The 14346-nt window shown below is 35.8% G+C and overlaps 1 protein-coding gene across 1 annotated transcript in view; it reads right to left on the reverse strand.

Annotated features, from left to right (window-relative positions):
- Positions 1-14346, reverse strand: part of LOC149806539 (protein LTV1 homolog) — a 44866-nt gene that overhangs the window by 26703 nt on the left and 3817 nt on the right. The window contains exons 3-6 of the mRNA XM_089954256.1: positions 12134-12274; positions 7307-7394; positions 5216-5348; positions 1043-1253 (exon numbers count right to left, since the gene is read on the reverse strand). Coding sequence (XP_089810382.1) covers positions 1043-1253; positions 5216-5348; positions 7307-7394; positions 12134-12274 — 573 coding nt within the window. The remainder of the gene's footprint in view (positions 1-1042; positions 1254-5215; positions 5349-7306; positions 7395-12133; positions 12275-14346) is intronic.

Consider the following 14346-nt stretch of genomic DNA (forward strand, 5'->3'; position numbering starts at 1 on the left):
CAAAAATAAAATTAAATTAAAGAAGTTCTAGCAATGAAATGTTCTAATGAATTCAAGTTCGAGTCCCGACAAAAAACCCAAAATGGAGGACGATGACGTATACTGTAGCCTTTATGGTGTTGTATCATCTACAGTTCTTTCTTTTACTCAGTTTATAATATTCCAGTGTTTGAATTTCCAAATAAAATTTACAAAAATGTCTCTGTCCATGAATTCTGTATAAGCACTCAAACATTTCCGGGAAAAAGAATTAATCTTTTAGAATCGAAAAAATCTGCATAAAAATTAAAACTCCAAACTGTCACAACAAAACAAACACCTTGACATCAAGTGTTTTTTTAAAAGCCCAAACTAAGAAATATCTCTACAGACATCGGTATAAAACCTGACTACTGCACAATATCGTTAATCCCAGAACTGCGATAGAGGCTGTTTACATATATATAAAAAATCACTTACTCCTAGTATGACCTTGATAAAAACCAGTAATTTTACTCTAGAATAAAATAAAAACAAATTGTTGTTTACATGTCTCAGTGATCTCTGAATCAAGGTCGGGAACTAAGTCAGAAATAGAAACTGTGTTTCTATTATTAGATATTTATGAAAAGATTCTGGAAAATATCAAATTCCTAGTAAACAGAATTAAATTACATTTACATGTAATGAAAACAAAAAAAATTTAAAATTTACAAACAGACAATTAAATTAAATCAAATATACATAACACAATTAAGCTGAAGAACTTTTAAAATATGAAATGTTTCATTCAATAATGACTGATCATAATCATTTACAGAACAGAACTGGGTATTGTAGTGTATGGGCAAATTCCACCACGTATGTATCAATTTAACATGGAAGAGAAAGCATAAAAATGTGAAACAATGATGTGCACTAGATCAAAAGATTATGCTTGTGATCAATAGCTTTTCATTTAGCAGACAAAAGATTTACGTCTACAATCATTAATACTGAATTAGGCATACAAGAGTAAAACATAGAACACACTGACAAAAATCTAAGAATTCTTCAATGTTACCTTCTCAAACCTATCATCAAGTAATGTCAGTCCCTCGTTTCTTCTGATAACAGAAGAAGAAATAGAGTAGCTTGTGAAGCGAGATTTAGTTTCCTCCTGCATGAATTGAGCATCCCCATATTCACCATCATCACTGAAGTCATTGTCTGAGAAGCCTGCTGCATCTGAGGCCACATCATCATCGTCATCTATACTATGGCCATCACCTGACCTGTATAAAGATGTGCCAAATTTATTTACTGGTAGGCAGGACTTGACATTTATGCTAGTCATCCATAGCTTGTAAAAATGTTGGGAAGGTTAGTGGAATTTTGTTTGTAGCTAGTCCTCTGGATTAGTGGGGAAAAAATAATAATAAAACTACCTTGAAAATAAAAAGAAAAGACAACTTGACCTGAAATAGTTCACCTGGTTGACATCAGTCTAATAACTAAATGCAAGAATAGTTAACAAAGAAGTCTGAGCCAGAAAGATGGCTTCTGTTGAATTTTCTTTCACGTGTATAACTGCTTTCTTCAATCAGTGGTCATGTGTTTCCTAACCAGGGATCGTCCTGGGCTTCGCCAATGTCGCAAATTGCGATTTTTTTTTCCTTATTGGCGACAAAAATATCCCATCTGGCGATTTTTTTGGCGACAGACTTTTTGGTTATTTAATTTGTACATACAATCATGGATTTGGACTGAATAAATTTAAAGCCAGAACGAAAGGAAGCCACAAACTTGACTAAGCAATGCATTGGAATCAATCTGTTACACAAGCGATCCTTTGTTCTTATTGACAACCCCATCTTTACAGTGTATTGTTACATCATAATCTGCTATGCTGACATCTGGGCTGAGTACTGTATGCTGTGTTACAGTCAGTCATGCTACCGCACTATACCTACAACTGACCGACTTCTGAAGACGCGAATAGAACAGATACAATTAATTGTATGGCTAATCCTTCTGTTATTTTTTTTTTTTTTTACATACACCAATACAATAGTTTTGTTGAACCTTCATAGAAAACTGATAACCTTTGAAGTACCGACTACTGCGTATATATACAAAGCAAATGGAAAAAATCTCAATCACAATTATATCTGTCACCAGTGCAGCATTTTACTCATTGATCTTTTCCTTTTGCCATCAATCCCGTGTTACGGCTGCAGAGACTTAAACTCCGCAACAAAAAATAGCAAAAAAGAAAACAGTTTTGCATAATTAATAATAATTATTTATTTCTCAAAATACAGGAGTGAAAGAATACCTAAATAGGGTGTGAATTTATGCTTATATATACGGTCCAATATTGCCAAGTGTTGACTCATGTAAGTTTCATTCGTGGGAATGGAGATCCTATTTTGTTTGCCGAGAAAATTTATACAGCATTCAGTGATCATTCTTGGGATTTAGGAAGCAATTCACTACAAGCTTTGTGAAGTTAGCCATAAGGGGGGGGGGGGGGGCTGCTGAGAGACTACTGGTGTCACCTGTCAGCACTGTAGACTGTGAATGTGGATTCAGTAAGATTAACCTCATAAAAACTGACATCAGAAATAAACTCTGCATCTCATCTCTCGAGAATTTAATGAGAATCAGCATGTACAGATGTGAAAAATTAGACTTTGAAACTGCGTTCAACAAGTGGGCAGCCCTAAAATCGCGACGTATCTTCATGTAACACTTTGTAACATTTTGTTAATGCTTGTTGTAATTAGAGTATTAACTAACCCATCTTTTGTAATTTTCATTGCCTGTTACATTAATAGACTAAATTAACACTTGAAAAAATGTACACTACTTGTTCTGGCGACACTTTTTGAAAATTGGCGACAAAATATTGAGGTTGGCGATTTTTTGGGCGACAGCTTTTTAAAAGCCAGGACCATCCCTGCCTAACCAAATAATGGTTTCCGGTCTTAAGTGTCAATAGAGTATATATAGTGACTGCTCAGTCTATGAAAGCTAAAATTTCACTTAATGAGCTATGCATTGATTAGATAAAAGAACATCATGTGAATTGATATGCAAACATTTTGTTATCTCGCTTGTACTCACCATACATCACATTGTCAATGTAACCCAAAGGTGTGAATATGTCAAATTCCAAAGCAAAGCAGTTTTTATAATTAGGGTCAATTCGTCTGCTTGATGGTGGGAAAAGTCACATTAGTGAGGCAGAAAGTGAAGACACTTTTTGTGCAAATGTGATAGGTATAGTTTAACATCCTCATCTATTCGACTGTGAATAAATGCTTTCTCTGATGAAAAATTCATCTTAGAGAAAAGATACCAAATACAGCACCTACATTAGGCATAGTAGTAATTCAATATTTAAAACTTATCTGTAAAGGTATGTTTCATGGGTTACAAAGAATAGCCACATATTCCTTCTATTGATTCCCTATTTATCACAGGCCTCTCATACATGCTAAATCACCCAGATATTGTGTCTGAAGCATGAATAGCTGTTTCTAAATCTAATACAATCTGGTAGACCAAAGTGTCAGTTCTTGGTTTACAGTTGTACACTGTCAACCAGTGGTGAATATAGTGCTTTGACATTTTGCACAAAGTGACCTTTGTAAGTCGGTGATGATTTAATGATTAAGATGGATTAAAATGAGCAGCAAACAGCAAAACATGAATTTGAGAGAGAACATGCAAGCAAATTTTGATGATTTTGTTGAATAGTGCACATAAAAGAATCTTTATAATATAATGTATAGGAAAATATGAACAAGTTTTTCAGATGAAAATACTGCATGACCTTGGGAGTGCAGTATATCCAGCCGCCAAAATGAGTTCATATTTTCCCATTCAAATGCAGTAACCTTTTTTTTATATGCTCATTTTCTTATTCTACCCAAGGCTTAATTATGTAAACAAAAATTGACTACATGAAACAATCTAACTGAATGTATGCTGTATTCCGAACTAAATACACAAGCACAGATTCATTATTACAAATTAGTAATCTGGCCAGATAAATTTGAACCTAGTCGCACGCTAGACATAACTTTCGAAAGAAAATGGTGTCTTGGTCTATGTAAAATTGAAATCTGGAATCATATTGTGAATGAATACGCATTGCAAAAACTTTTCCATTTGATCTGGAATTAATAGACTTTGGTATTGTCATTTCTACAAAATTTCATGATTATGGACTGGATTTATCTGTGCCAATTCTACATGAAGTACATCGGATTTCAGCGGCGACAGAGCAGTGTGTTGACATCTGCAAGTGTGTTTCTGTTCTGTCACTGAATATTTGAAATCATAATGTGGGAAATATATTACAATTACCAAAAAGAAACTATGGAATATAATGTTTATTTCGAGTGCAGTAAGGAGGATTGTATTGCACTTGGAATACAGTCGAAATTACAGTACAATTGTGAAATGTGTAATCAAGCTTGAGAACCCATGACATGGCTCATGTAATTCAGATTTGCAGAACTAAGAAAGTACATTTTGAGGAAATTAAGGCTGTAAAACTAAGTATTTTTTGCTATTCTTATTACCAGCTAAAGAAGACAGTTTGTGCCTTGTCCCATGCATGTTATTTGTAAGGACCCTATCTGGCACATATAGCTATCCTAAATCCAAAACATTGATTCAAAAAAGTTAATGTGGAATGTTGCAAAGCAGCTCGTATGTGGCAGTCCACGAAACATCTGCTTTAGTTCATTCAGTTGTTTTACTTCATCCACAAACAAATAAAATAATTCAAAAGTGCTGGTGTCTGCATCCATTGTTTGTTTACAATAGAAAGCAGTTCAATATGAAGTGCGCACAAGTGCAATATCGTAAAATACTGAATGATTCTGACAATGTGAAGCTAACAGAAAAAAATTAGCATATAATAAAATATCATATATAACAACAATAATATTTGATGCATGGTATTTGTTTAAAAACCAACCTGTGTATAGAGGTCATTTTTTCCTTTTCCCATGGTTTTCTGCTATTGATAGGTTTGACTATAACCTAGGCTGGGATCATGTTTCTGTTCTTAGACCAATCACTAACTGAAGGCGGGAATTCACACTGAACTGGAGAATAGTGCTTAGAAAAGTGAGAGTAAATCAAGGCAATGTAATATATTACTGCTATTAAAACAAATCATTTTTACACAAGTTTAAACAGCAGCTAAAGGTGGGAAGCTTCATGTGCAAACACCAACCTAATTCCATCTTCCCCTTCCTGGCAGTTGGCTTCAAGAATAAAGTCATCTTCCAACTGGTTGTCTGGGTCAGCAAAGTCAAAATCCTCATCCAAGGCAGCCACAATATCTGGGTCCCAATCTGGCCGTGGACCTGTAAATAACAATATGGTTAGAGCTTATTCCAGTGCATCTCCTACATTGAATGTAATCTATATTCATACATTTAACATAAAAGACAGGTACAGTCAGGAGAGATTGGGAAATTTCCAAAATTTGGTCAGGAGTTTTGACTTCAAAAATGGAATGATTTTCATTGACCCGACTTATAGCATGCAAAGGGACAAAACATTTCGCACAGTAATTCCAGTTCTGTTGGTGGCTGCAGCTCCCATTGTTTAAAAAACAATTGCATTTGGGGCCCTTGGAATCGCATCCAGGATGGCTCTGAAAAGGTGGTTGGGGGACTCGTAGCATCCAACGGAATCTCTCATAGATTCAAAGTAATACAAGCACTAATAAAAAAAGGATAAGGTCTTCAATTATCCAGTCGGTGCAAATCGCTCCCTAGCAGAAGCAGTTTTTGGTTGTGGAATTACTACTGATGGCTGCAGAGTATCCGTTGACCAAATCCTGATTTCAGTCGGTCAAGCATTTCCATTGTGTCTTTACAGCTTATACTTTGACTCGTACAGACTTGCACCACCATGTGAAGTGATTATTTAACCCAGGATGCAAGCATCCCTTGACAACCACTGTTGCAAACTCAGAAAGATGGACCATTATGTGGACATCTAATAATTTCAATACCACACTGAACTCTTTCATTTACACTGCAAGCACTTATAGATTTTGTATTTTCAATCAGAAGCTGCAATTAAAACATTTATGAAATGCCTATGGATATATATCGACAAGCAGTGACCTGACATGGTCCTGATGTTGATCTGACAGCTTACAGCCAGATTACTGATGGGTTTGATCCTGCTGGTGACTTTAGACTTTCTGCTGATAGATCAGGATTTTATTTCTTTATTGTGTATATATCTGTATGGAAAGGGGTCTACTTGTAATCAATTAGTACAATAAAGACAATCAGTGGAAAATCCTAAATCTGAAACTAAAATATTTGAACATATAATTTTTTTATTATTTAGGACAGTTTCTAATGACAACCAGTTAAAAATAAAGAATAGACATACATGGGATACATGAGAATGAAGTTTTATTAACAGCTGTGAGATGAAATGACCAAGAAAACGGTTTTACTTGCAAAATACAGATGTGTGTGTTGTCATGGGTGCTATTTGTAGACTTGCAGGAGCAATACTTGTTGGCTTTGGTGTGAGGGAAACTGCGACTATGACAACTATCACAGGCATGCCGGTCAGATTTGCAGTCTGGACATATATTGAAAGTATCCAATGACGCAGGTGGTACCTGAACAATTTCTTCATGGCTGCATTTACAAATGTTTATATTCAGAAATTCTCACTGCTGCTCAGTCTCAATACATTCAGTAAACTATACTCAGTGGCCATCAAAGGTAAAACAATTACCATGGCATAATTCAAAACAATGTTGGTGTAAATACAAAACTTTGATGATTTCATACACAATTATGAAACCAGAGCTCTAGCAAATGCAAAAATAGGTACTGATTTGCAGGCAAGAAAACAAGAGGAAATGTTTGCATGTGTATGTACATGACGACAGCACCTGTACTGATGTGCGGTAAAACAAATAGTTGCCAGTGTATATTAATCTACCTGCATTGCTGGGGCACTGTGTGAACTTTGTTCTTTGGCTCACATGGGTTACAATCACGGACACACACGTGTGTAAAACTATTCAATGGAAAAGTTATGGGGAATATAGAAGAGGTTTCAGGATATGAACTATGATCGGCCAGCTGGATCTCATACTGCTATTATCTCACTACTGTACCTAGACTGTGCCAATTAAAAGTAAAGTTCAACAACTTTGTGCATACAGAATAATATATAATCTGAAATCCAATGTTTTGCTGGCTAAATAGCAACATCAACATATATGTGACAAGTTCTTCAAGATGGACATGTAATAGAACATTAGGTTGATGGGCAAGAGTACCTTTTATAGGAACAGCTTGATTGAGAAGACCAACATCTCTTTCCACTTCTGAGGCAAACACACTTGAGGGTAGCTTCAGGTTTGTGTCCTATGGTAAAATTAAAATATTGTTAAATTTTCAAGAGTGTCATAATTCTTACACTAACTTTAACATTGTTGCAATTTTAAGGAGCAACATTCAAAAAAACCTTGCAAGGAATTGACAAGTTTTCAGTTTCTGACCTAATTCGAACATGGTGAATGTGAAGTGTTCATACTGAGGTAATGTTAAATCCGAATAGAAAGAAAAGTACTCAGAACTAAAATAACATAGCTGTTGCTGGTCTTTAATGTTCAGAACAACATTAAAATCAAGGTATCAAGTTTGCACTAAAGTTAAATGACAGCAAGATCTGGAACAGAGAAGTCTGATGCATCTTATTTTAGGTTAACCAGGTTTTCAAACAATTCATGAGTGATCTGAGTACATGACAAATAATAATAATGGCAAGAAAAATACAGCATAGTGCAGACAACAAAAATTAAGATGGCAAAACCATAAAAGTAAACAAGATTATCTCATTAGTGCATTATGCAGAGATGCTACTGGGATTTTATTAAAAAGGGAACCCCCATCACCTAAAGAGGGGGAGTAAAAAAAAAAAACGGGAGGAAGCAGCGCTAATAGTTCAATATTTCTGCTCCATATCGTTAGAGCTCTACTGAAATCAGAATCTTTTAAGGATGTTGCATCTGTGTATAAATATTGTTCTGTGCTGAGAACTCCTTTTCACGGACTGAAGGGGCATATGCACAGCTAGCTTACCCAACCGTAACAAGTTGAGAAAGTGTTCCTTATGGTTGTTACGTACAATTTTCCACAGCTCACAGATATTATCTTTTGGTACTTCTTCTACAAAATAAGATTTTTTGTTAATATAACCTCTGCCAAAAGTTTCACTTTCTTAAATCAATGCTTCCCTGAATACTATGCAAGACTTCTCACCTGTTACATAATGTTGTATTAGGGTTTTAATTACATGCCAATGTCTGCTTATTCATATGTATTTTAATCAAATAAATGTTTACTTCTAATTTCAATTTTAGATTCTTGGTTGGGCCATGCAGCTGATCATAACCTTTATAAAGCTATATTTTTTTTTAGCACAAGATCCCAAAGGGCTCAGTTGCATATGTGTGTGATTTGGATTTTTAATGTAGCGTTAACAATTGTTCAGTCATATCGCTACGATATCAGCAGTGTGGCAGTTTATAGTGACGACTAGCAATGCAGTATGATCGGCATCATTCCGTAGGTATGTAGCAGTACGTCCCACCAGTCACATTATACTGACACTAGGATGCTGAGTGCCAAGCGAGGCAGCTGCCAGTACCAATTTTATAAGTCTTTGGTATGACTTGGCTGGGGTTCGCTCCCGTGACCTCATGCATCTGAGGTGGACACTTAGGCCACCAAAGCAGTCAGCTCAATTGTTTGAGAAAAGAAATGAAAATTGCACTCTACTTTTAAATTGTCTGTATTTTACTTTGGCTTGGTATTCTGCCTTTTTTACACTTCATAATACCTCTGAGGATGACTGTCATGCTATTTCTGTCCATCCAGCAGGTAAATTGGACTTATAATTCATATCATTTTCATACTAAAAATCACCCACTGGTATCTCCATTGGCACTTTCCCTGCTCCAATAATCATCACTATTTGCCATTATTAAGGGGTGCTCTACAGATATTATGAAATTCTGAGAGTGACAGATGTAAGGTGAAGTTCTCATCTGCAACATGCACAATGGAGGGAATGTTTGCATACCTGTGTTACTTTCAGGTACTGTGGCTGAAATTTCTTTGGATATTGTACTTGTGGAAATTGTAAACGATCCAAACACATAACCAACCAAAATAACTCTCCAATGTGCTTGAAAAATCAGTCTGAATTAGTCTGAAGTACATTTGTTTATCTTAAGCAGTTAGTAAAACTGAAAATGAATTTTGCCAGACTGGACAATACCAGCTTCTGAAAGAATTACCAATATTAAATGTAAAAAAAAAAGTTACTGATGAATCTATTTTCTTTTGTTTTACAGTTTACCTTTGAGATCCAGGCAGTAAAAATGATCAAGTTGTGCTAGCAGTTTCTTTTATAGGTGATAACCTGGAGTAAGGCCAAGCTGTATACTCGATAACCCATACTACACCAATCAATCATAAACCAAAGCAAATTAAAAGATCTCTTAATAAGACCAAAGATATACAATGTCTTTTTTAAACAGCCAGTAAAACCAGTGAGGAAAACAAGGGAAATTCTTTTACTTTAAAAATGTAACTCCATGCAAAATATGAACTTTAAAGCTCTGCTTGACCAAAATTGTCATCTGAAGATGAAATACTTGAAATCAGACATTTGGGGCTTTCTACGTAGTCTGTGCTTTAAACAAGTATTTGAAAAACTTTGATGATGCTAAGCTCAAACAAAGAAACAATGCTTCTTTCAGGGCCCATTATGCTAATCAATTTTAGTTTAACAACAAATCTGGTCAAGATCAAGAACCCAGAGTGCAAACAATTGACAAGTGCTATGATAACTCTACTGATGTGACTTACATTGTGAAAAGCTCCTTATGAATGACTGTATATACTATGCAGAGTATATTTTCATATGCCCAACTTGCAGAGTTCTTGAGCAGCATCACTCTCCAAGTGCATGAATTCATAAAAATGTTGTATGATTCACACAATCTTGCACCTGGGCAGCATCTCTAATAATGTAATATTCCTTTCTTATATTCCTTTGTCCCTATAAAATGTGCCCCCAAAAACAACTTGGAGGATGGGGACGCAGTATCCCCTGCCCTTGAGATCCTAAGTACAATACTGTATGTGTGTGTTTTCTATGTTGGGTTTTAGTTCACTTTGACTTGATTTAGGTTGTTTAAAGACCATTTCTTGACCACATGTTTAGATCAAGTTTCAGTTCTATGGGGTTGACTGGAGTATAAAATTTACATGATGGGCCCAAATTTCATTCAGTTCTCAGAGTAGAAGGATTTATTGAAATTAATGACGGAAAATTTCAGTAACAGCTATACTGAGGTGACACTTGTTACACACATTCCAATTTCAAATCTCAATCCGAATACTAAAGAAATGATCCTATTAGGCAGGCATCTGGCTTGAAGGTGGATTTCATACACTCATTTAACTCTAATGCACATTTCATTACTGTATCTCTAAGAAATTACTTGAAGTTATAGGATAAAATAACAATCAAAAGTGGTGATATCACTTAATTTGTTTCATCAATATAGGATCAAGTAATGCCTGCAAAATTTCATACAATCCATCAATCCACATGACTCATTGTTACACTCATACATGTAAAAAAAACTTTTAAAGGCAGGGGACAGTCTAGTGAAAATTCAATTATAAAAAAAATTACAAATGAAGTTTACAACAACTTTCATGTATTTTTAAGACCAGATTTATTCAAACAGGTTGTTGTTGCAGGGTTTAACGCCATTTTTCAGCACACAATAGGCTATACATGGCGGCCAGTATTAATGGTGGAGGAAGAACCCGGGAAATCCCCAGAAAGAACCACCAAACCTCAAGAAGCTACTGGCAAGCTTTCTCACATACCCACATTGGCCGATTCTGAGACTCGAACCCACGCAGACAGAGGTGAAATGGCAGTGATCCGTAATGGAGAGCACTTTAGACCACTCGGCCACCCCATTCAAACATGTAAAACACTAAATGACACCTGAGCAGTTTCCAGATGAACTATAAACCCATACACTATGGAAATGAAGCAGCTTAAACTTTCCTTACAGAGATTTGGAATTTACAACCCTGTCAGCATAATTCCTGCCATCCCATCTCTCTCGTAGTCTGAACTTGATCCTTTACCTTAAGATTTGTAGGTCAAATGGACTCTTCAACATCTCTTGACAAACTTACATCATAATACTAACGATAATCTTCTAAAGTGAATATAGCCATTTTTACAACTCTTAAAACAAGAAATTGAGGTACAACCAGTTTACAAATCTTTAAATAAGAAACTGAGGCACGCCAGTTTACAAATCTTTAAATAAGTAATTGATGATGGTTAGATGAAAGTAACTGATATTATCATAACTACCTCATAGTACCATTTAAACTTCTGTAGCCGTATGGTGATTTACTCAAAAATTTGAACGATGAATTCCTAAAATTATGGAAGTCTGCTCTGATACTGCAATGTCAACATTACGTTCAACTAAAATGCAAGAAAATACTTAGACGTTAATAACCTCCAGTACAGTTTCAGAAAGCAAACTGCTAAGTAACGTATGCTTCTCTGAGAATACTTGCACTACATTACTGTTGGAAAAGGTCTCCACTACCCCTTGCATCCAGCAAACATGAAAAGACAAATTTATATTTAGCTGGGAGGCAGGAGAGACTAATTTAAAAAATGATACTTACATACCAGTATTGCATTGCTTACCTTGTGGGATGCTGTGAGTCTTTTGTCCAAGCAATTGATTAAATATTATGATACATGATTCCTTAATCCTACAAGGATTGAAGGTTCCAGAACTAAGACAAGAACCTGGTCTCACTCTGACACCTGCTTTACAGCCCAGATCCTGTTTATTACCTGGACCCAAAGGAACGGCATCAGAGCATGGTGGGAGGAGGGAATCCTTGCAAACATAGTTTATACTTGCAATTAGAAACTTGAAATCATTTTCAAGTGGGTGAATTATAACCTATTTAACAATTTACAAGTCTTGACAACATTACACACAACTTGGAACAATTAATATGAGTATCAAGCTTCAAACCTCATTAATAACTCTGATGGTATGAATTTCGGCCACATCATATACTTCATTCACATCCTTCAAGTGCTGTGTGTAGTCATAGTCGTCATCATAAAATATGCCATATTTCCTCTGCTCCTCTTTTTGCCTCTCCAAATCACTCTAAATGGAATAGAGAAAGAAATGTGGTGTATTTATGTTTTACTTTTGTCCTGTCTAAGGTCAAAGAACAAGAGATCAAGGTAGGGCCAATATTGCTCAATGGGATTACATAACTTTGCAACTGTCCATTACAGTAAGCGGGCTTGTGTAGTACTATAAGTAAACTATCTCCCAAACTTCATAACATGTTGATTTTACTATCTGCTGACGAAAAAAAATGTATAAAGGCATAATTTATATATACAGTATATTGCTCATAATCAAAATCTTACTAGATCTTGATGATTATACCTATTATAAAGTTTAACAGAAAGTAGATTAAAAAACATGTCTAGGACTAGAAAGAAAATATGCTCAGCTAGCTTGAAGCAAGGTATCTCATTAACAAGCATCGATTTCACCATTTATAGAACCTATGCATAACAATGATAGGAAAAGTCATATTTAGCAAGGTGGGGTAAAATTCAATTGGAATTTGTCCCCAGGGTGTTAACAAGCTCAACCAAGCAGATACATAGCTGCCAACCTTCCAGGCTCACAATTAGTGAAAATAGGGATAAAAAGTCGTGAATTTGGACACGAATTCGTGAATAATACTATGACAATAACTCCATCCACTCTGACTACTCCGACCGTCAATACTACACTATATCAAGTTCGCAAAATAAAAATAAAACACTATATATATGCAGAAATATTTATTTATCAAGACATGATACTGTGGCAAACTTGAACTTCCTCAACTGCTTGATCGTAAACTTGTTTTCTAAACAGTTCCGACTTCTTGCCTGCTGGTTGATCTTGGGGACTAAAATTGCTGACAAATTTTCTGCAGCTAAGGAGGCCTTAAAGTCTGTCTTATTTTTCCTCACTAAAGAAAATACTCTTTCGCTGTCACTGTTGCTGTGAGGAATGCACAGGAGCTGCAGCATTTTTGGTTCTTCCACAAGAAAATTTGGAAGCGATTTTCGAGTCCGGGAACATATGTCAGAACAAATGTTTAGCATGGTCTCCAGCTGATAAAGGTAGATTGTGTTCGACACAAGAAAACTCACAAATAATGCTTAAGCGTTGGTAGCCTGCGGGTCTTCCACCAATGGTTTAAAATATTCCAGAGCTGAAATCTGCGAATTCTTAATTTTCCCAACTTCTACATGTTTTTGCAACCGACATTCTTCCTCACATCGTCTCTGCGATGGTACACTGAGTGCAAAGAGCATGAATGAATATCAATGTTTAATGGCAGAATGCACCGCCAATTTTTGATATATTCCAAATTAAACTTCACTTTTTGAGTAATACATTTCTTTTTCCTTGGCGGTGAAGACATTTTCAAAATCATACATGCGATGCTGAACGGTAACTCCAATCAGTGTTTTGACGCATGCGTGGAGCAAATTTCCGGTTAGGCCCCAGTTTCTCTCAAAAGCATTTGTAAAACTACTCTTATACATATAGATTAAAATAGGCTAAAATGCTTGCGACCGGGCCAACTGCGAATATCATGACTAGCGCTTAACGGGAAATCGGTTATTTTATTAAAGATTTAAAATAACTGAGGATCGGAAAATTCGTGAATTTTTGTCTTACGGCGTGAATTCGTGAATCGCTGAAAAAGTCGTGAAATTCACACCAAATTCGTGAGGGTTGGCAGCTATGCAGATACAAGATTACCATCTCAATATGCATAGACCTTGCTCATATTCAAACTCGCCCAACATCTTGATAATGCAATATTTCTCAACAAATCTCATCAGAATATTAATTGCTATTGTGTTAACAAAATCAGATGCAACGTCATGTCATTATCTCCCAACTACTAGTGGTGCTGCTCAGTGGCATCACAGCCATATTGGACATCAGATCAGCACCATTTCTGTTGAACAACAAGACATCACAGGTCGTTTGGTGAAAATCCCATGCTGACATGATCATTCATTCAAGAGAAATAACAACAATATTGGACATCAGATGGGTGCCATTTTCATTCAGGACCAACCAGACATCATAAGAGTTCTGGTATGTCAATAAGACTTTTCATTTAGGAGGATTAGTGATAACAAGACTTTCAA

Source organism: Sinohyriopsis cumingii, chromosome 1, assembly GCF_028554795.1.
Source record: "Sinohyriopsis cumingii isolate HCF-2022 chromosome 1, ASM2855479v2, whole genome shotgun sequence".
In the NCBI taxonomy this organism is placed as follows: Eukaryota; Metazoa; Mollusca; class Bivalvia; order Unionida; family Unionidae; genus Sinohyriopsis; species Sinohyriopsis cumingii.